Raw genomic sequence first — 19959 nt, 5'->3', positions numbered from 1 at the left:
TAGAACATACCCCAGAATCCTTTGCAACACACAGAACAGTGATACATCAGAGCTGTGTACCCTAGGAGTTGTTCCGCCACCCCGTGTATCCCAACCCATGCATCCGTGGGCGGGCCGGATGCCCTCCCCATACCTGAAAAAGAACCCTTCACGGTAAGTCTACCAAAGTTTCTTTTTCCAAGTATGGGGAGGGCATCCGTCACAAGATGGGACATATCCAAGCCACTGACTGGGTGGGTAGCGGATGCCTAGTTCATTTTAAATGCCTAGAGCACTTTCTGTAACACCGTGCGGCCCAGTGCCACTTGAGGCTCGTAGAATGAGGGAATCTTGTAATGCTTCACAAATGGCGATGAGGAGGACCAAGCCGCTGCTTTACAGATGTCTTCCACAGGGACCCGTGCCAAGAAGGCCGCCAATGTAGACACGCTCCTAGTAGAATGAGCCGTGATGCCTGGAGGTACCGTCAGTTGTAAGACCTCATAGGCTAACGAAATAGTGGCTCTGAGCCACCGCGCTAGAATATCCTTAGAGGCCTTCGTGCCCAGTTTCGAGGGCTAAAAGGAAACAAATAACGAATCCGTCTTCCGGAAAGCCTTGGTTCGTCTGATATATATATGGAGGGCCCTCCTTATGTCCAAGGAATGCCAGACATGTTCCTTAGGGTGTTGCGGGTTAGGGCAGAAGGAAGGCAAAACAATCTCCTGACTCCTATGGAAGACTGAATTTACCTTCGGTAGGAATGTAGGATCTAACTTCATCACGACCGCCTCCTTCTGAAAAATACAGAGTTCGTCACGTACCGACAGAGCCGCCAACTCGGATACTCGTCTGGCCGAGGTAATTGCAACCAGGAACAACAGCTTAAAGGACAGTAACCGTAAGGGGACCTTCCGCAACGGTTCAAAGGGTTCTTTTGTAAGTGCCTGTAGAACTTTATTCAAGTCCCACGAAGGAAACCTGTGTATCGGAGGGGGGCTCAAGTTAGTTGCCCCCTGTAGGAAGCGTCGAATGTTGCGATGAAGCGAGCGACAATCCCAACTTGAAATATCCAAAATAGATGATAAAGCTGAAGTCTGGCGCCTCAGTGTACTGGGGCGTAGACCCTTATCTATCCCTGCCTGCAAAAAGTTAAGAACTGAAGGTACTCCCGCCTGCAATGGGTCGACACCATTTGAACGTGCCCACGAACAAAAAGCCGACCACGTCATCTGATAAATCCTCTTTGTGGATGGGCGTCTCGCAGCCAGGATTGTCTGCTGAACCGCCTCAGGGTATCCTTTATTCTCTAGCGTCTTGCACTCAACCTCCACGTGTGAAGGTGCAGCCAATCTGGGTCTGGATGAAGCACCGGTCCTTGACTCAAAAGGTTGGGCCTCAGTGGAAGCGCCCATGGTTCCCGGGTCGAGAGAGCCATTAGATCTGAGAACCACGGGCGCCTCAGCCAGAATGGCGCTACCAGGATGACTTCTGCTCTCTCGGCGACTACCTTCCTGAGGACCATTCCCAGGATAGTTAACGGAGGGAAGGCGTAAAGGAGTCCCCGAGGCCAACGGGAGACCAGTGCATCCACCTGCTCCGCCCGATAGCAGAGGTGTCGGGAGAAAAACCTCGGGAGTTTGTGGTTCGTGGGGGACGTGAATAGGTCCACCGCAGGGAGACCCAACTTCTGAGCAATCAGCTCGAACACTTCTGGGTGGAGTGCCCACTCTCCTGGTTCCACTGACTGCCTGCTTAACCAGTCTGCCAGGAGATTCGAATCCCCTGACAGATGTTCTGCCGAAATTGACTTCAGATGGACTTCCGCCCAACGAAATAGTGCATCTGTCTCATGCATCAGGGCCCGTGACCTCGTACCGCCCTGGTGATTTATGTGCGCCTTCGTTGTGATGTTGTCCGTGCACACTAGGACATCCCGTCCTTCCAGTGATGCTTGAAAACTCAACAAGGCCAAGCGAACCGCTTCGAGCTCTAACCAGTTTATATTGTGCCTGAGGTCTTCCTGATCCCATTTCCCCTGGGCCTGTTGATTCACACAGTGTGCTCCCCATCTGAACAGACTCACATCCGTCGTGAGCACAAGCTTCTCCGGAAGTTCCAAGGGCAGGCCTCGGTGCATGGCGGATGACTTTCACCATAGGAATGACTGCTGGACCCTCTTGGATAACTTCACCCACGCGTTCCTTCTGTTCATAATGTCCTCCTGGTAGGGTAGCAGGAGCCATTGCAGAGGTCTGGAATGCCAGCGCAACCAAGGAACGCAGTCGAGACATGCGACCATCATCCCCAGGATCTGTGCCAAGTGCAAGAGCGGGGCCTTTCGTTTGCGTAGGTAGGGCGTTACCACTGAGGAGATCTTCCGCCTCCTTTCTCTTGGCAGACGGACGATGGCCGCCTTCGTGTCGAAGAGAACACCGAGATGCAACAGGACTTGCACAGGTTGGAGGTGACTTTTGGCCACGTTTATCAGAAAGCCATGATCCTGCAGGATCCGGACCGTGCGATGTACGGCGTCCTCCGCACTCGTTGCTGAATGTGCGCGAACCAAAACATCGTCCAAGTACGGATATGTGTGAATGCCCTGCATTCGGGTGTGGGCAATGACTGCCACCATCAGCTTCGTGAAGACTCTTGGGGCTGTCAACAGGCCAAATGGAAGAGCTTTGTATTGGTAGAAACTCCCGTTGTACGCAAAGCAAAGGAAGCAACAGAAATCCGGGTGAATCGGAACGTGCAGATAGGCTTTGGACAAGTCGAGTGAGGCCAGCCAGTCCCCCGGAAGAACTGCAGCCTTGATGGTTCTGAAAGATTCCATTCTGAAATGCCGTTTCCGCACGAACCGGTTCAGCCTCTTCAAATCCAGGACCGCCCTCCAGGTGTCGTCCTTTTTTGGCACCAGGAAGAGGAGAGAAAACACTCCCTCGGAAATCTGTTCCATAGGGACTGGTTCTATCTCCTGGATGTCCACCAAGTGTTGGATGGTGTCATGCATCAATTTCCGCTTTGCGGAATCTTTTGACAGGGGGGTGTTGAAGAAAAAATCGGGAGGCATCGCCAAGAATTCTATGCAGTACCCCTAAGTAACGGTTTGAAATACCCAACGATCCGTGTATGTGCCCCCCCCCAACTCGGGCAAAGGCCCGTAACCTGCCCCCTACCGGGGGACAGTCATTGCTTACGGTTGCGTCGGTCTTGCCCAGGGGCAAACGAACCGGATCTCTTGCCTGCCCCTCTGGACCTGGGATTCCAGGGCTGATGCCAAGGCTGTCTGTATTGGTTCCCTCTGAATTCTCTGTCTCTGAAGTTGTCCTGGAACCCGGCTGGTCCAGGTCTTCCAAATGACCTAAAGGAACGAAAGGAACTTTGAAAGCTGGTTCCACCCCGAAAGGGTCTTCTCATGTCCCCCCGCCCCAACGGCATGGCTTTTTTCTTATCATGAGTTTCTATTAATACCGGTTCAAGGACCTCCCCAAACAGCTTAACACCCCAGAAGGGAGTGGCAGCCAGAGCCGACTTAGATTTTGCGTCAGCTTTCCAGTGCCTCAGCCACAATTCCCGACGAACAGCTATGTTTGCCGCCATGGACCTGGAGGCATGTTGTAAACAATCCAGGCTTGAGTCCGCCATAAGAGCGGAAGCCCTGGCTATCTTGTTCAAACCTTGACGTAGTTTGGGGAGCTCAGGCGGCACCAGTTTAGCCAACTCTTTAGTCCACAGAATTGTCACTCTTGTGAAGATGGAGTTAGTGGACGCTGCCCAGATGATGGTTGCTGAAGCCTCGTGCGCCTTTTTAAACAGATGATCCGTCTTCTTTTCCTCTGGTGACCTGAGGAACTCCTCGCCCTCTTTGTTCACCAAGGCTCCCGTCACCAATTGGGCCACTGGGGCATCGACCAACAGAGACATGATATCGGGGGGCAAGGTATACAATTTCTTAGGGAAATGAATTGCGGGTTTAGATGTGACTGGAACACCCCACTCCGCTAACATCACTTCCTTGAAAAGTGAGGGGAAAGGCACTGTGGCCGGAGAGACAGAAGTTGAGGGAAAAACCTCCTGGTCTAGGCCAGCCCCAGGTTGGGGAACAGTTTCATTAGAAACATCTTTAATAGCCCTTTTGGCTTTGGCTAGAATGATTTCAAACTCATTGATAGAGAAAAGCCTTGAAGTGGAAGGCTTCTCTGTTGGCGTCTGTTCGTCGGAGAGCTCCCCCTCCTCTTTTTCAGAGTCATCAGAACTCAAACCCGTATCCCGTGGGTTACCAACCTCTCGGCAATTGACGGTAGTAGGTACCGTTTGATTCATAGGAGCCCCTTGGGTCCCTCGTACTTCCTTGCTGGCGGTTGGAATTGGGGCGGCTAAATAAGCCCTTTCATGGCCACGCGGCTCCTCTGCAGGGCAGTGGTGCTTTGCATTAGGGATGCCCTCCTCCCCAGAAGAGGAGAAATGCGATACCCATCTGTGATGTCGCTTCCTGCTGTTCCTAGTCCGCCAAACATGTTCCCCAACAGGAATGGTCTGCCTGACTGGGCTGGAGTCTGGGGAAGATGAAAAGGATGGACGCCGCCCCCTGCGAGGAGGCACTGCTGGCACAGATGAAGCACCAGCTGTATCCACCCTTGCTGCTTGAACAGAACTCTCTGGGGCTTGTATCAATCCCCCCATGCCCTGCTGGACCAACAGGGAAGAAACCACCACCAGGCAATGCTTTTGCACGAAGGTACTGAGCCAGGCGAGTTCCTTAGCTGACAGCATTTCACCACCCCGGGCTCACAGCGCCCGACAGGTCTGTTCATGCCAAATCACTCACGGCGGATGATAAAACCTGTGGAGGAATCACACCCTCCGAATGCGCCCCTGCAGGTGCCAGCGCGGTCGTTTGCCCCGTCGCCCCTATGTCCGCTTAGTTTCCAGCAGCAGATGGCCCCGACAGAGCCCCGTTCGACGGCAGAAGAAGTGGATTCGGCTCGGGAGCGGACAAAATGGCAGGCGTGACTTTGGCGGGAAGAGCCGTTTGCTCTTTTCCCGGCTGCTGCTCTCGTACCGCCTTAATCTGCAGCCTCTCGCTGAGAGGCGTTTTTGCTAAGGTGCCTTTCTTTGCTCTTTTCTTCTTCTTCTGCTTTGTGCTCTCTGAGCTGAGATCTATAGAGCACTACTGTCCTGGAGCGAAGACAGGACCAGAACTGGGTATGCTGGGACACGACAGAGGGAGTAGAGGACGTGTTCGAATTTCATTGGCCCTGTCTTGGAGCATGCAGAGATTGACAACCCATCTTGTGATGGATGCCCTCCCCATACTTGGAAAAAAAAGTTTCCACTTATTGTTAGAAGGAACAGCTATTGTAGTGTTTTCTTTTTCATTCCTGATTGGAGTAATTAAAAAAAGAACCCAAATGATGACTTTTGGGGGGCCGGAGCACTGGTCCATCTAGCTCAGTATTGCATGCACTGCTTGGCAGCAGCTCTCCAGGATTTCAGACAGAGGTTTCCCCCAGCCTTCTCTGGAGATGCTGCCAGGGATTGAACCGGAGTGAACCTCGGACTTTCTGCATCCAAGCAGGTGCTCTGCCTCAAGCCACAGCCCATACTCCTGTGGTACACACAGGCTGCAGACTGAGGCCAGCAGGGGTTCCCAGGGCATGAACTCACAGTTAGAAATAAGGAAAAAATGAAAGGAGAACTGTGCACTCTCTCTTGCTCTTGGGATTTGCATTCGTTTCTATACAGAAATTGCAGCCCTACACAGAAATCCCACTGTACCTATAGGGGGAATGAGGCCGAGAAAGATTTGCCCAAGTTCAGTCAGCAGGTCCCTGACTGAGTCTGGAGTCATCAGCCAGTCATCGAGATTGATGTCCAACACTCCACCTAGAAGATTTTATATCTTCTGGGTTTATCAGGCCCTCTTAAGATTCACAAAATGAGCTGAGGAAAAGATTCTATTTTTCACTCAGCTCCGTTGTTATCAGCGGTTTGGTTCTCCCACCTTCTTTTAAAAATTAAAAGTTACTTGGTAATTATTATTGCTGGTGGCACTCTGAGGGATCCTTCCATGTTCTGGTAATTAATGCAGAGTCTTTGCGAGTCACCATTCTGCTGTTAGACAAGGCAAATGAGTTAACTGCATAAAGAGATTACAAGTCGTCATTTAACAAAGCTGACAGCAGGGACTTGTACCCTTTTAAAGGTGTCTGAGGAGCAACAGTGCTTTAGAGCTGGTGAAATGCGAGTCTTCTCCCTCTCTCTCCAGAACAGGTACAGCACAGCAAGTCACTTTAGCAGCTTCTGAGTATGGTCCAACTGATAATGTCTGGTGTTGGGGGCCAATTGGGTTGGCAACAGAAACACCCTCAGTGCATCCACTTGACCTGGTCCATCTAAAGGGCCATCTTCTTCCACGTGAACCTGCCCATTAATCATGATCTTCTTCTGAGACCTTTCTCCGGCCACCTTCACCTTCTGAGATCAAGGAGATACCCACAAGAAACAGGGTCTTTGCTGTAATAGCACATCATGGGACACCCTCTCTACATTTGTGTTTGGTGCCATCTTTGCTATCTTTTAGGAGACAAACAAAGTCAGTTTTTCACCATGCTATAGTATTCAGGTATTTTGAAAGCCTTTTAATAGTTTCTAGTTGCTGGTTTTCATCTTTTTTTTTTTATCTGCTGGCTTTGCTGCACTCAATCGAGTGCTAGTTTTTTTTCATATAGAACCAGTAGGGAACAACTGAGCACTGGACTTGGCTTCAGGAGACCTGGGATCGAGTCTCTGCTTGGACCTTGGGCCAGTCTCAAACCAACCTCACAGAGAAGTTATGAGGATAAAAATGGGGAAAATTCCCTAAGCTTAAACTGTGAGCTTCTTAGAAAAGGGCTGCAGATACATTCTTGTGCACAGTCAGTTCTCTGTGTCTTAATATGACACAAGCAGCACCTTGAACGAGGCCTGGAAGCAAAATGGAAGCCAATGCAGATGAGCCATGTCAAGAGTAATACACTCTGTGCACTCCATCCCAGATAGCAGAGAAGTCACAGAATTCTGCACTAAAATCCAGCTGCTCTTGTTGTGTTTAGAATGTGCCCAGTCACCCCACCGGAAGGGAGCAGGAGAACTGCTTCTTTAAGAGTGCAACCCTCTGCCGGCCCATAGATCAACGTTCCTTGCCACGCGATTTTCCTGCCTGCTGCTCCAATTTGTTCCATTAGACACGGCCCCACAGGGGTGTGTGAAATGCGCCTGCCAAGGCCCTGGGATTAAGCTGCACGGACAGGCCGCTGTTTGGAGGCCTACAGGTTACTAGGCAAAACAAACGCCTTCTTTCCCAGGACAAGAAAGTAGAGCAGGAGAAGGAATCCTCATTTAAGACCCCGGATCAGCCATTTAAGGGATTGCCGGTCTCAGCTAGGTAAATGGTGTTAGCCGTTGCTGTACTTCGCACCTTGAGTTGTCCTGTCTCACACCACTGACCCTTTCATGGCGCTATAATTCTCCAGAAGATGTTTGGATGATCTGTCTAAGAGCTTTACCTATGCCATCTGAGGTCAGGTGCCAAATGCAATGTAAATTAGTATCTAAGAGCTTTGGTTGCTAAACAGCTGCTAGGCGCCTCAATTAGAAAGACAAGTCAGATTAGAAGTAATTAAGAGACCCACACAAAAGTGGACCACAAAAATGGCTGCAGAGGGGGGCTTAATACCCCAACGGTGGCCAACCGACATTGTTTTTGTCCAGCTGAATGCTCCGCGGCACGTCTGGAGAGCGGCAAATATTTCTGGCAAGTTCCAGTGGGGTAGCTGCATTAGTTCGCTGTGGCCAGATGACAGAAATGGGCCAGTGGAGGTGGATATAGCGTTGGACTTGAAGCAGGGAGATGGTTTAAGTGTCTCTCTGTGTGTTAGTATAATATATGGTTTATATATTCGAACAAGCAAGAAGAACAATGCATGGGGTCACTAAAGGGACTATTTGCATCTCCTCGCTGGTCCTAGGAGAGGATATCCAAAAGGTTGCCATGGCTTGTAAGAGCCCCAATCTCCCAAGGCACATCCCCGCATCCCAGCAGGATAGATTGGTTGTGCCATTTCAGGTTTCCGTGATGAGGGGGCAAGATTATTAGCAAGCTTAAAAGCCCGTTCTTGGAAAGACTCCAGGATAAATCGCAGAAAAGGCAGGATGTTTGATGAGCACTAGTTAGTTGTGTTTTACTCATTTATACCTCATACTAGCTCTGCCAACTGGGTCAAAGGCATCTTTGAAGTGGGTGACTCTCTGATATTTAGTCGGGGGAGAGCCACTGTCCCTATTCATCTCAGCACACCATCCGCTGACTGGTCCCCCTTGTTTTTCTCTTTTGGACTGCAAGTCCTTTTGGGACAGGAAACCATCTTCTCTTTCACTATGTAAACTGCTCTGAGAACTTTTTGTTGTTGAAAAGTGGTATATAAATAATCTAACTCATAATAATAACAGTAGCAACTGTAGCAATGTTTTCAACATTTCTGAAGCAAACGCCAGTAGCATTCATATTGGATACAGAGGCCCATGTCATGGCTCATAGAGCAGTGAGTGTCTGGGCTGCCAACTTCGACTGAAACTAATTCTGGAGAGGTTGTTCCCCCAAATTTTCCCCAATATCATTCAAATCTTCAACACTGTTCTCTAGAGATCAGTGCTGAGTTAGGGTGGATGTCAACTCTGACTGAAGCTAGTCCTGGAGATTCTTCCCTCCCTCAATATTACTCCTAATATGAAGCCATTAAAACATCCAGGACGGCTCTGAAGAATCCACTCGGAGACTGATGCCAATTCCTGGAGACTCCCAACTAGTCCTGGAGGGTTGGCAGCCCCAATGAATGTGCGAAACCAGTGAAATATTCATGGCCTACAGTCTGCAATATGAGGCTGCTCCCATTAAAAAGAGTGCCCTGGTTGGCCATTGGTACAATCCTGCTATATCCTAAGGAGGATTTTTTAACACTCCTCATGTGCAGATATGCATGACAAGATGTGCGGTGCAAATGACAGAGGCATCCTCCTCACAACCACCAGGAAAACCCCACTGCCTCTCATTGAATTGCTTGCCAGCAGAACAAGCAGGCTGCTTGGAGAGAGAAAATTTTAAAAGGTGAGAAAAATCAAGTTCCTTATCCAAGGCTAGCTGGATGTTACTTTCTGCCCTGAAATATCATCATGTTCGGTGATAGAAACTCCTACCCTCCTGATGGTTCAGTGACTCTCTCCCCAGAAGCCAAGCAGGATGTCATGGAATGTCGACCAGACAGAGGCATAAATCATCTCTAACTGTCTTTGGGTCGTCTTCCCCTCGCCTTTTCTCTCTCTCTCTCTCTTTTTCTGGCAGGAAAAGGAAATTCATTCCCTGAGTGCAAGCGGGGGGTGGGGAATCTCAGGATGTTTACACTTTGACACCACAGCTCATTCCAAGGGTTGACCGTTTCACCAATCATGAGAAGCAACTTTGGGGTAGTGACTAAGTGATCCCGAGTGAGGTGGCTGGTATTAATTGTAGCCTCACACTATCCGGCGAAAACAAGGCTCCCTTGGAAATCGCCACTAATAAGCACAATCGACAATTGATGCCAAGCGTCAAACTCAACAAGTCTCTTTTTCATCATTATTTTTATAATACGTGGGGTTTTTTTAGTCTCTCTTTGTCCTATTTCCTCCCCTCAAATGTCTAGCGGCCGCGGCAGATAGTTCTGGAACGACCAACCACGTTATCCTATGTAGTAAATCCACCTTGATCTGCAGATGATGTCTTAGAGGGTGAAAAAGATTAATAAGGAATCACTCCAGTGGCTTTGGAAGAGCTAAGAATCTTAACCCATTTAACCTCCCCTAAAACACACAATCAGCTCAGAAGTTGTTGGGGGAAACTCATTTCAGAGACTCCGAGCGACACTTTTTAGGTCAGATTTGCAAAGCACATTAGAGCAAAGATCTGTTACTTTATATTTCAAGACTAAGATGTCCCCAAGAGCTGCAGGGAAAACCCTCTTGGCCCATTTAGGAAAACAAAGCATGCAAAAAAAATGTTTTCTTTTAAAGAAATTTAATCTTAATGCATGCATTCTGTCACCAAATCTGAACGAAATCTTCATAGCTTATGTTCTTACTGAAAAATGAGATTTTGGGGGGGGGCAGGGTAGGAGAGAATACTCAACACAGATGCCTATATTTTAAAAATAAGATATTTGTGTTTATGCTAAAAACAACAGCCTGCACACATTAAATAGCAATGTGATCCTTTTCACATTAGGACTGATCGGGAGAAAAACACATCCCCTAAACATACAGTCATATTTTTTAACCCTTGGCAATTTTGTGACACTTGTAGATTTCCCCAAATGTACGAGGACGCCTGGGGACAAGAGTTAGAACTTGGGTGCTCGTATTATTAAAATGGACATCACCTTCCAAGTGGGAAAGCATTTGTATGTTCCCACTCTATGGGCCAGATGAGATCTGATGGGGACGGGGAGCCATGTTTGGCGTTTACACGGCTGCCCCTTTCACATATCAAGTGGGAGATGATGGGGTCTAAGCTTTACAACAGAAGGTGTTCGTGGAAGAGGATGGCGAACCCTCCCTACCCATGGGGTTTCCTTCCACCCCACCAGTCCTAATCCAATGGAAGTCAAGGAAGGCGGTGCCCAAGTCTGGAGGCTCTTGTCCTCAGCTCTTAAAAAGACCATCAGTGGCCTGAGATAATAATACTTATTGGTTTTTCATATAGTATGATGCTTTAATATTGTAAGATTGTCTTTGTCAAGGCAGAAAAGCAGCATAAAACTGCAACAAAGACTGGGAGAAAGGTGTCTTGGAAGGTGTCTTGGAAGGGCAGTATAGAAATCGAATAAATAAATAAAAATAAAAATAAATAGGAAGGTTCAGTCTCCCTTTTGCTGTTAAAAGCACACCACCAAGCCCCGCATTTTTAGACATGACCTAGGCTGCAGTAACTGCCAGCTGACCCCAACAGACCAACCGGAGCTTGCCTAGCCTGGACCTCCGAAGTGGCCCATCACTCTGTTTTATGCCACGTGGCCCTTGGCACAGCTCGGACTATGCCCTGGCTCCTGGCCCCTCAGGTTTTGCTGTGTTTGCTGCTGCCTTGACCTCGTCTGTTTGGACCATGATGTCGCCACAGCACCTGACAGCTGAAAAGAATTCCATGCTAACACTTGGCATGGTCTCAGGAAGGTACCTATACACTGACTAACACGCAAATGTATTCTCAATTAATCAGTCACTTGGTCAAAAGGCATATCATGAATGGACCAAGATGACCCATCTGTTCTAAGGCAGATGACGAATCAGTTACAAATGTGTTCATAAGTTCACAGTCCTACAACACATGAACTTAGAAAATGACTCTGCCAAGATAGAAGCTAGGAAGAAGCTCATTTTATCTCACTCCCCCTATATTTTTCCCCTACGTGATTGAGGTTTAGAGAGTCAGAATGGCAAAACTGTTAAAAAATATAACAGAAATAAAAGTGTGTTATTTTAAGGCCTAACCTAATTATCCACATCCATTTTGATTTTTGTCTAAAAGGAGGTTAGGGGCGGATAGAGAAACAAAAATATTGCTTTACTCAATGTCAAAAAATGACAGGTCATCAAAATGTGTGGTTTATTAGAGGGAAGAGATGTCTGAGACCTCAAGATACATTTTGCAAGACAGATGGTTTGCCCTTCTTTCAAAAAAAAAAAAAAAAAAAAAGCATGTTACCCTCTAATAACAAAAGCCCCCTGTGATATATCACACAAATTTAGAACCGTATGATCAATACCTCTGACATGTTATTTAATTATGATCCTTAGTCACAGAAACAATATGAAAAAGTAGTGTCAAAGTTCTGGCCTTGGAATATATAAATAGATTTAATTATTCTTTATACCAGTCCCAGAAGAATTGTAATGTATTTCTTCCCTCCCCAAGAAAACGGACCCGAGCTGTAAGGTTGCCTTAATAGGGAGAGAGTCCCATTTCCACTTTTAGTCATCCCTCTGGGGAAACCAAATTCAAATGGTCAGGAGATCCCTTCTATTGCTGATGTGCTCAACTCAAAAGCACAGGCCAAGACTGCTGCAGGGGCAAAGTCATGAGCAACTGAATGGTGTGACCTGGACCATCGATGAAGCAATCTGAGACAGCAGACTCCAAGTACCACTGAGGACAATGGAGAGGGGAAGCGACCGATCTGACCCACCAGGCATAATCCACTGGGAGGCTCTCCTATGCCAGCCTCGTTTAAATGAACAAGGAGGTGCGCAAGAGGACGCATCAGAGCTGGTTTACACTCTAAACCAAAGGTGGAGGTAACATAAGAAGCTGCCTTCTACTGAGTCAGACCATTGTTCCATCTAGCCCAGTACTGACTGCTTTGAATGGCAGCATTTTTTCAAGCTTTCAAACACAGGTCTTTCCTTTCCCAGTTGTGCTGTCTGAGATCACTTGGAGATACTGGGGACTGAATCTAGGGCTTTCTGCAGGTGCTCTACTGCTAAGCTATGGTTTCTGTTGTACGCTGGGACAGTAGAATTCTGGTCCATGCCACTTCAGATTTCATGGGGTAGCTTGTCCTATTTTTTAATGCTCCCCTATGAATGAAAAGCTTCCTGCATATAAAAAAAAACCCTAGCACTTCAAGGTGGAAGCTACACTCAGCTGTCTCCCTGAAGCATTAGTTAATATATGCAGGAAGTCCTTTTATAGTCTTCTTCTATTTTTATCCTGCCCTTCCATCAAGGAGCTCAGGATGGCTTCTATGGTTCTTTTAACAACAACAACAACTTTATTTGTTGGCTGTCCCATAACAATCGTTCTCTGGGCAGCTACAATTCCTCCCCTATTCAATTTATCCTCACAACAACCCTTTGAGGTAGTTGAGGGAGAGAGAGTGAATGGTGGGTCATCCCATGTACTTCATGGCTAAGTGAGGATTTGAACCTGGGTCTCCATGGTACCACTCCAATGCTCTAACAGCTACACCACACCACACCAGGAGCCTTCAAAATGCTAGCCCCACCCACAGCTGACTGAAAGGTACAGTCCAAAAGTATTTAACAGCTCAGCCGGCCACCTCATTCTGCATAATGTCTAGACTGACCCCCAATGACCTCCTACATGGATTTTAAAATATAATCAGAATTCCCCGTGCATTTAAAATGTCACACCTGGAATGAATCTTTTTCTACTGTTCCTCCTGGAGTATCCAAACTATTTGCAGCCACAGGTCATGGCATAGAACGTGGTTGGTCCGAGTGCGGCCATTATTATCATGCAGACAGGAAAGAACGCACAAGTCACTTTTCGGCCAAAACAAATTACAGTTTACATTTAACATCAGGGAACTGACTTCAAAAGAAAAAACCAGATGGATTTAAATTATGGCACGGCAAAAACTGCTAACACCAGCATAGACTCGCAGGTGGTCGTGTTTGGCTAGAAACTGCAAGGCCACAATTGCACGCCCACAATCCAGGACTCTTTCTGAAGGCAACGCCCGACATGATGTAGCTGTTCTGTTGAAGGCGTGCATATCCCACACAGTGCACAGATCAGCCTAGGCAGCATTTTGACACAGGCAGAAATGAGTCCAGCCAGCCAATTATCATGGGAGATAGACTACTATGGCATATAGTGTTGGGAAAGCTGTAGTAACCTTTAAGCCAAGGTTATCCATGCAATGGTGAACATCAGCCAAGATGAAAGCAAAGTCCTGGGGCAAGGCAAAGCGCATTGGCTGTGTCTTCCAGGCAACAGTGCTGGATTCTACCTCATTTGAGACCAACAACTTGCAATGTTTCAGGGAAGTGGCAGGGAGTGGCCACCAAAAGGGCCAAGCCTTTGAAGCCTCTGCCCCAGCATGAGGAAGAGCAGAGGATGAGGACCCCTGGGTGCTAGCAGAATCCTCTCCATTCCAACAGAGGCCTTCACTGCTGGGCAAACCTTGCCAGCATCTCACTCCCAACAATTCCAAACTAGAAAACAGGCAAGTGAGGGAGATCAAGTGCCAGATTGGTTATCTGGCATGCAATCGGACATCGTAAGTTTGCCAAAGCATTTAAGGCAGCAAGGTCCAAGTCCTTATGGCTGTGGAGAAAAATGCAGAAATGTGCAGATCATTCTTGGTGACATCTTAGACAGCAGGGCAAGGCTGGGCAACCATTCCAGGGGAAAGAGTTTTGGAGTCTTGTAGTCTTGCATTTTGGTGCTGGTGCTGGTGGTGCTGGCAGTGGTACCAGAGGGAAAACTTAAATCCAACTACCCAGCTTGGCACATGGAACTTTCTCAGGGCCAGATTTCTAAATTGTGCTCAACGTAAAAATCATAATCACAATCCCTGGCATTTATAAATGCAGGGAGTCACAAACAATATCTCGGCGCCCCTTTCAAGAAGCCTGTTGCAGACAGGGGTGGGGGCGCTGTAGCTAAAGACACACCCTTGTTTACGGGTGCCTAGTAAGTCCAAGCCAAAGGGGAGGGTGGAATGGGGGCCTTCTGGGTTCACGGTCATGAGCTCTGGTAGGGAGTCCTGCATTTTTGCTCACTTTAAAAGTATAAAGGTAAAGTGTGCCGTCGAGTCAATTTTGACTCCTGGTGACCATAGAGCCCTGTGGTTGTCTTTGGTAGAATACAGGAGGGGTTGACCATGGCCTCCTCCCGCGCAGTATGAGATGATGCCTTTCAGCATCTTCGTGTATTGCTGCTGCCCAATATAGGTGTACCCGCGGGGATTCAAACCAGCAACCTCTTGCTTGATAGTCAAGCATTTCCCCGCTGAGCCATTAGGTGGCTTTTTAAAAGTATACTTGCCTTTAAAATATACAAAAGGACATAGAGTGAGTGGGAAAGTTGGGTCTCTTTGTTTTTAAAACAAACCAACATGGATTCACTGAAAGAAAGAGACTGGTGATTATTTGGGACAGAGAATCATCTTGTTTATGTATTTTTCTATTTATTTATGTATTATGTATTTTTCTAAACACCTTTGAGAGCTTTTGTTGAAAAGCAGTATATACATATTGGCAGCAGTAGCAAAGTAGTTCTAGTAGCTGTTATTAAAGTCCAGAACAATATTACACTGGAGATTGTTTACTTTGCCTGAATGGAAAGGCCCTTGGCAGCACAGAAGACGGCAAGCTGGCACCCCCAAAGTAGTACCTGAGCCCTCTGCCGTCTGCCTTCTTGTCTTACAACTAGCCACGACACAACAGCTGGTGCCAGATTAGAGAGCAGCAACCTTTGCGCAGGCAGATCCAGGAGGTCACTGCAAAGCAAACACCTCTGACACATGTCGGGTGTCGTCGGCCGCCCTCGCCATTCACACCCCTGCCTTATCCTGCTGCCACCTGGAGAAAACTGTCCATCAGCGTCCACTTAAAGGGCTCATGATTAAATGCGTAAAACTATTACAGGCCTGAGAATCTACTGTGCCAAACAACAAAATATAAGGGATAGTTTAAACTGTTAATTGAATAAACCTCTTAAGCCGAGCGAATGGCCCGTGCATGGGAAAAGACAAGTGCATCCGAGCCAGTGTTTCCATTAAAACCAATTGACCCGATATGGCCATCTTGCAGCGGGTTTGGCCGGACTAAGACGGCTGCTTCAGCCTGACAATGTTAAGCGACAAATTGGCTTCTCAGAAGCAGCACTGGGATTATCCCAAGGCCTCACCCTTCCAATGCATCTAGGCAGAAATCCACCTAACAATTTCACCCAAAGCCCATCGTCTTTGTTATACCGGCAGGAAGTGCTTTGCCTCTCACCATCGGACTACCTTGAGAGTTTCCCATCTGGCCCCCAGTTTTAGTCATGCAGGGAATGACGATTCGGGGCCATGCATGCTCCCTTTTACAGTCGTATCGGGATGACGCGTGAAGGGGTGGCTTGGGTGAACTGCGCCCCCCGCTCTATGTTTAAGGGGAAGTGCACTGAGAAAGAGATAGGGGTAGTCCAAGGAACTGTGGTGCCAAATGTTGCCTTGCCCCATGCCCTGGTGGGGGCCAGCCCCATTTTCAAGAAGAATGAGGAGAGGCACTCCTTGACCTGCAGGGGTCAGATCTGTTCCCAAGGAGATTCGCCACCTGAGGCCACTGCCTCACCTCACCTGATCAAAGGGACAGCAGTGGGGAGAGAGAAGCTTCTTTGTCACATGCCCCCATCGTCATCATGTGGGGGCAGGTCGGCTGGGTAAAGCAGCATCCGAACTGGCTCACAGACCCTATGGATGTGGAAACACTTCTTTGGTGGTGTCGGGATCTGGGAGTAGGACTAGAAGACCAAATGAATCTCAGGAATGACACATCTGTTCATTTGACATTCAAAGAAATCCATGGACCTCTACTGTTGTGCCAGGATCGGTGGTGGTTGCCAGACAAAGAAAGATTAGTTCCCACCCCCTGAAACTTTGCATGCTGAATAACATGCACTCAAAGGCAACCCCACGTGTTTTCCTTTGACCGACCTTCCACCAACATTACAAACTATTCCTTAGCTTTGCAGCTTATCCTTGCGAAAAACCCAGACTAAACAAAAAAACAGTCGCTCCAGTACTATTATCCCCCAAACGGTGGAGCAAAAGGAAAGATGACCGATGAAAAACAACTGTGAGTTTTCACATGAAGACCCTTCCTATCCACCATGGGCTTTCAAAACTGCTAAACCTAGAGTCTCTGTGTTGGAAAAAATGACCTCCAAACTGAAATCCGGCTATGAAACAAAAAGGGAGACAGCTCTAACCATCTGACTTCTTTGGCAGAGAAATGGACAGTGCTTTTTGATGAAAAGTGGAATTTTTTTTGATACCAATTACAAAAATAATATACTTCGCTAAGAAAATACCTTTCACTATAATGGGTGGTCTGCATATAGATGAAGGCATAAACATATGAAGCTTCGTTATACTGAGTCAGACGCTTGGCCCTTCTGTCTCAGTGCTGTCTGCTCTGTCTGGCAGCTGCTCTCCAGGGTTTCAGGACAAGATGACAATCCAGATCATGCCCTTCAAGTGGCTGCTAGTCCACCTGTGAGACTGGGACTATGATGGGGGAAAGGGCTAAAGCTCCCTGCTTCTGTTTCAGTTGGGGAGGGGAAGGACATAGGGCCAATCTAAGCATTTTCGGGTAGCGTTTCGTTTGGCCCTGACATTGGGCTTAAGATGGGAGAGCCTCCGTGCCTTTTGAGGGCTGCGAAATACTGCCACTGGTTTTGCCAAATGAGGAATGGCTGATTGTGATGTTTTCTGGTTATCCAGATGAGTCTCTCTTAAAAATTTTACTGTCAAATTTTAATCATAAATCTACCAATACAGTGGCTAAGTTTTGTTATATCTTATGCAAATTACGTTCTGTTGTGTGTGATAGTGTTTCTGGTCAATGACCAAAATAAAGTATGTTCTGTTCTGTTCTATAGGAATGGCTGAGCCGACATAGTGGGAGGGACGGTCTGTGGAGTGCAGAGTCACGGATCCTGAGATGCGACAGGCCATTCATCCATGAGGTAAGGGCAGATAGGTTAATTGCCGGCTTTCCCAGCGTCTGATCTTTGCATCAGTCCTCCTGTGAGTTTTTTATTGCCAGCCTTGCTCCCGGGCGGAGTTCAAATGGAAACATCACTGCCAGCACTGCCCAAACTCTTCCTGGGGTGCGGGAACTTTTGAGAGGCTGTTAAGGAGGTGGAATGAAGCGGGGGGGGCTGGTTTGTGGAATCCAAACCCATTCAAGATCTCTGTTAGCATTGCTCTGGGCTCTAGCAGTCCAGGAAGATACAGGAGCCTAGATATTTGGTATCCACACAAACAACTAAAGCAGTAACGAGTCAAATGCTGCTCTCACTTTTCTTTCCTAACCCTGAATGAATGGCCATTGCAAAAGGAAGTGCCAGCCTTTCTAGAATTCTAAATTCTATCCCAATGGTTAGCAAGGTCTGGTGTGTGCTTTGCTGTTACACTGTTAAGGATCATCTCTTCCCTTAAGAGTTTATATTTTGGTGGAGGCATCTTCCCTCTCTCCTCTCCACGAACGGCTGCCCAAAGGTAGCTTCCACAAAGAACGCCTTAACATTCTGAATTTCTAGTGGCATGATTCAAGTCAGTGTTTAGGTCCTGAAATCAAGCATGACTTGTCCCCTTAGCTAAGCAGGGTCGGCCCTGGTTGCATATGAATGGGAGACTTGATGTGTGAGCACTGCAAGATATTCCCCTCAGGGAGCCACTCTGGGAAGAGCATCAAAAGGTTCCAAGTTCCCTCCCCGGCATCTCCAAGATAGGGCTGAGAGAGAGACTCCTGCCTGTAACCTTGGAGAAGCCGCTGCCAGTCTGTGAAGACAATACTGAGCTAAATAGACCAATGGTCTGACTCAGTATATGGCAGCTTCCTATCTATCTACCTATCTATCTATCTGTCTCACAGAATCATAGACTTCTTGGAGTTGGAAGGGACCCTGGAGACGGCTGCCCAGCCTCTGTTGGCAAACCTCCAGTGGAGGATTGCTCACCACTTCATGAAGCAGACTGTTCCACTGTCCAACAGCTCCTAATGTGAGAAAATTCCTCCCGATGTCTAGCTTGGGTTTGCTTCCTTCCAGCTTCTGATCTCAGGAGCAAAGATTACAAGTCTGCTACTTTCTGTATGACAGACCTTCAGCATTTGAAGATCCCAGCAGGGGCGTAACGATGGGGGGGGGGGGGGGCAGGCAGGGCACGTGCCCTGGGCGCCACTTTGTTGGGTCACGTGGGGGGTGCCAAAAAGTGCCACGCCCCCGATCCCCCCCTGGATCGCGCGGCGGTGGCGGGTGGCCGTGGATCGTGTGCCCCATGGCTTGGCGGTGTGGGAGAAACCGAGTGAGTGCGGCTGCCCGTGGCGGGCGGCGGCGGGAGTGAGCGCGGCGGTGGCGGGTGGGAGTGAGCGCGGCCGGCGGCGGCAGGCGGGGCGGTGGCGGATTGCTGAGTGCGCAGAGAGACGCCGAGGCCTGCCGTCTGGCCCGGCGTCGCTTCCCAACAGCACAGGCGTGCCAGGCCAGACGGCAGGCCAGGCCAGACGGCAGGCCTCGGCGTTGCTCTGCGCACTCGGCGATCCACCGCTGCCCACCACCGCCGGCCGCGCTCACTCCTGCCGCCGCCCGCCATGGCCGCACTCACTCAGTCACTCCCATGCCGCCAAGCCATGGGGCACACGATCCACCGCCACCTGCCACCGCCACGCGATCTGCTGCCGCCCGCCACCACCGCGGTGTCTGGCCAGGGCGCAGGTATGTGGGGGGGGGGCGCAATTTCAGGGGCAGAGCTTGCCCTGCGCGCCATTTCCCCCCGTTACGCCTCTGGATCCCAGTCAGATCACAGATTGGAGAATTATTCTACATAGGAGTTTAATAGGACACAGAGATAATTTTGAGTGGAATATTGATTAGCAGTCTTTCAGTAGTGGTGCAAACCCCACTTGCCTCTGCCTGTGCCATTTTCATATGCCTAACACTTAATTTTTGCACACAAAATTAGACCGGTGTTAAGAGCACAAACCCCTCTCTCTGCTAGTGTCTGTTGTTTCAGGAGGGAGGGGAGTCACACTAGTTACAACTATGGTACAATCCTGCAGTTTCCCACTGACTTCTGTGACCAGCATTCACTTCTGTCCTGGGCCACACTTTAAAATGGGCTGTCAGATCTGAGCCAGGAAATCGTCTATACAGACAATGAGCTGCTTCTCCCTGGTCTTTTTGGATCTTGGCGCTTTTTCCTAGATGTTGATCCAAAAGGGATGCCAAGCTGATAATGGTAGCGCTCCTTGGCAGCACTTCCACTCTGGCACGGCCAGTATGGGAAAGCACCTAAGCCCTATTCACATGTTCTGTTCCACACAAACACAGGAGTAGTACACTTCCTATCTGTACCCTGCATTTGAGGGAGTTGTGCCCAGGTTCAGTTTTTT

General features: G+C 48.5%; 1 protein-coding gene across 13 annotated transcripts in view; it reads right to left on the bottom strand.

Moving 5' to 3' along the window:
- Positions 1 to 19959, bottom strand: part of BCAS3 (BCAS3 microtubule associated cell migration factor) — a 535871-nt gene that overhangs the window by 61744 nt on the left and 454168 nt on the right. For 2 of the 13 annotated variants that reach the window (XM_053274524.1, XM_053274525.1), the window contains exon 24: positions 3180 to 3343. The exons of the other annotated variants lie outside the window; for them this stretch is intronic. In XM_053274524.1, the coding sequence (XP_053130499.1) occupies positions 3180 to 3343 (164 nt within the window). The remainder of the gene's footprint in view (positions 1 to 3179; positions 3344 to 19959) is intronic. 13 annotated transcript variants of the gene reach the window in all.

Source organism: Hemicordylus capensis, chromosome 12 (assembly GCF_027244095.1).
Source record: "Hemicordylus capensis ecotype Gifberg chromosome 12, rHemCap1.1.pri, whole genome shotgun sequence".
Lineage (NCBI taxonomy): Eukaryota > Metazoa > Chordata > Lepidosauria > Squamata > Cordylidae > Hemicordylus > Hemicordylus capensis.
The sequence above is the reverse complement of the archived record's forward strand: the minus strand, read 5'-3'. Positions and strand labels throughout refer to the sequence as shown.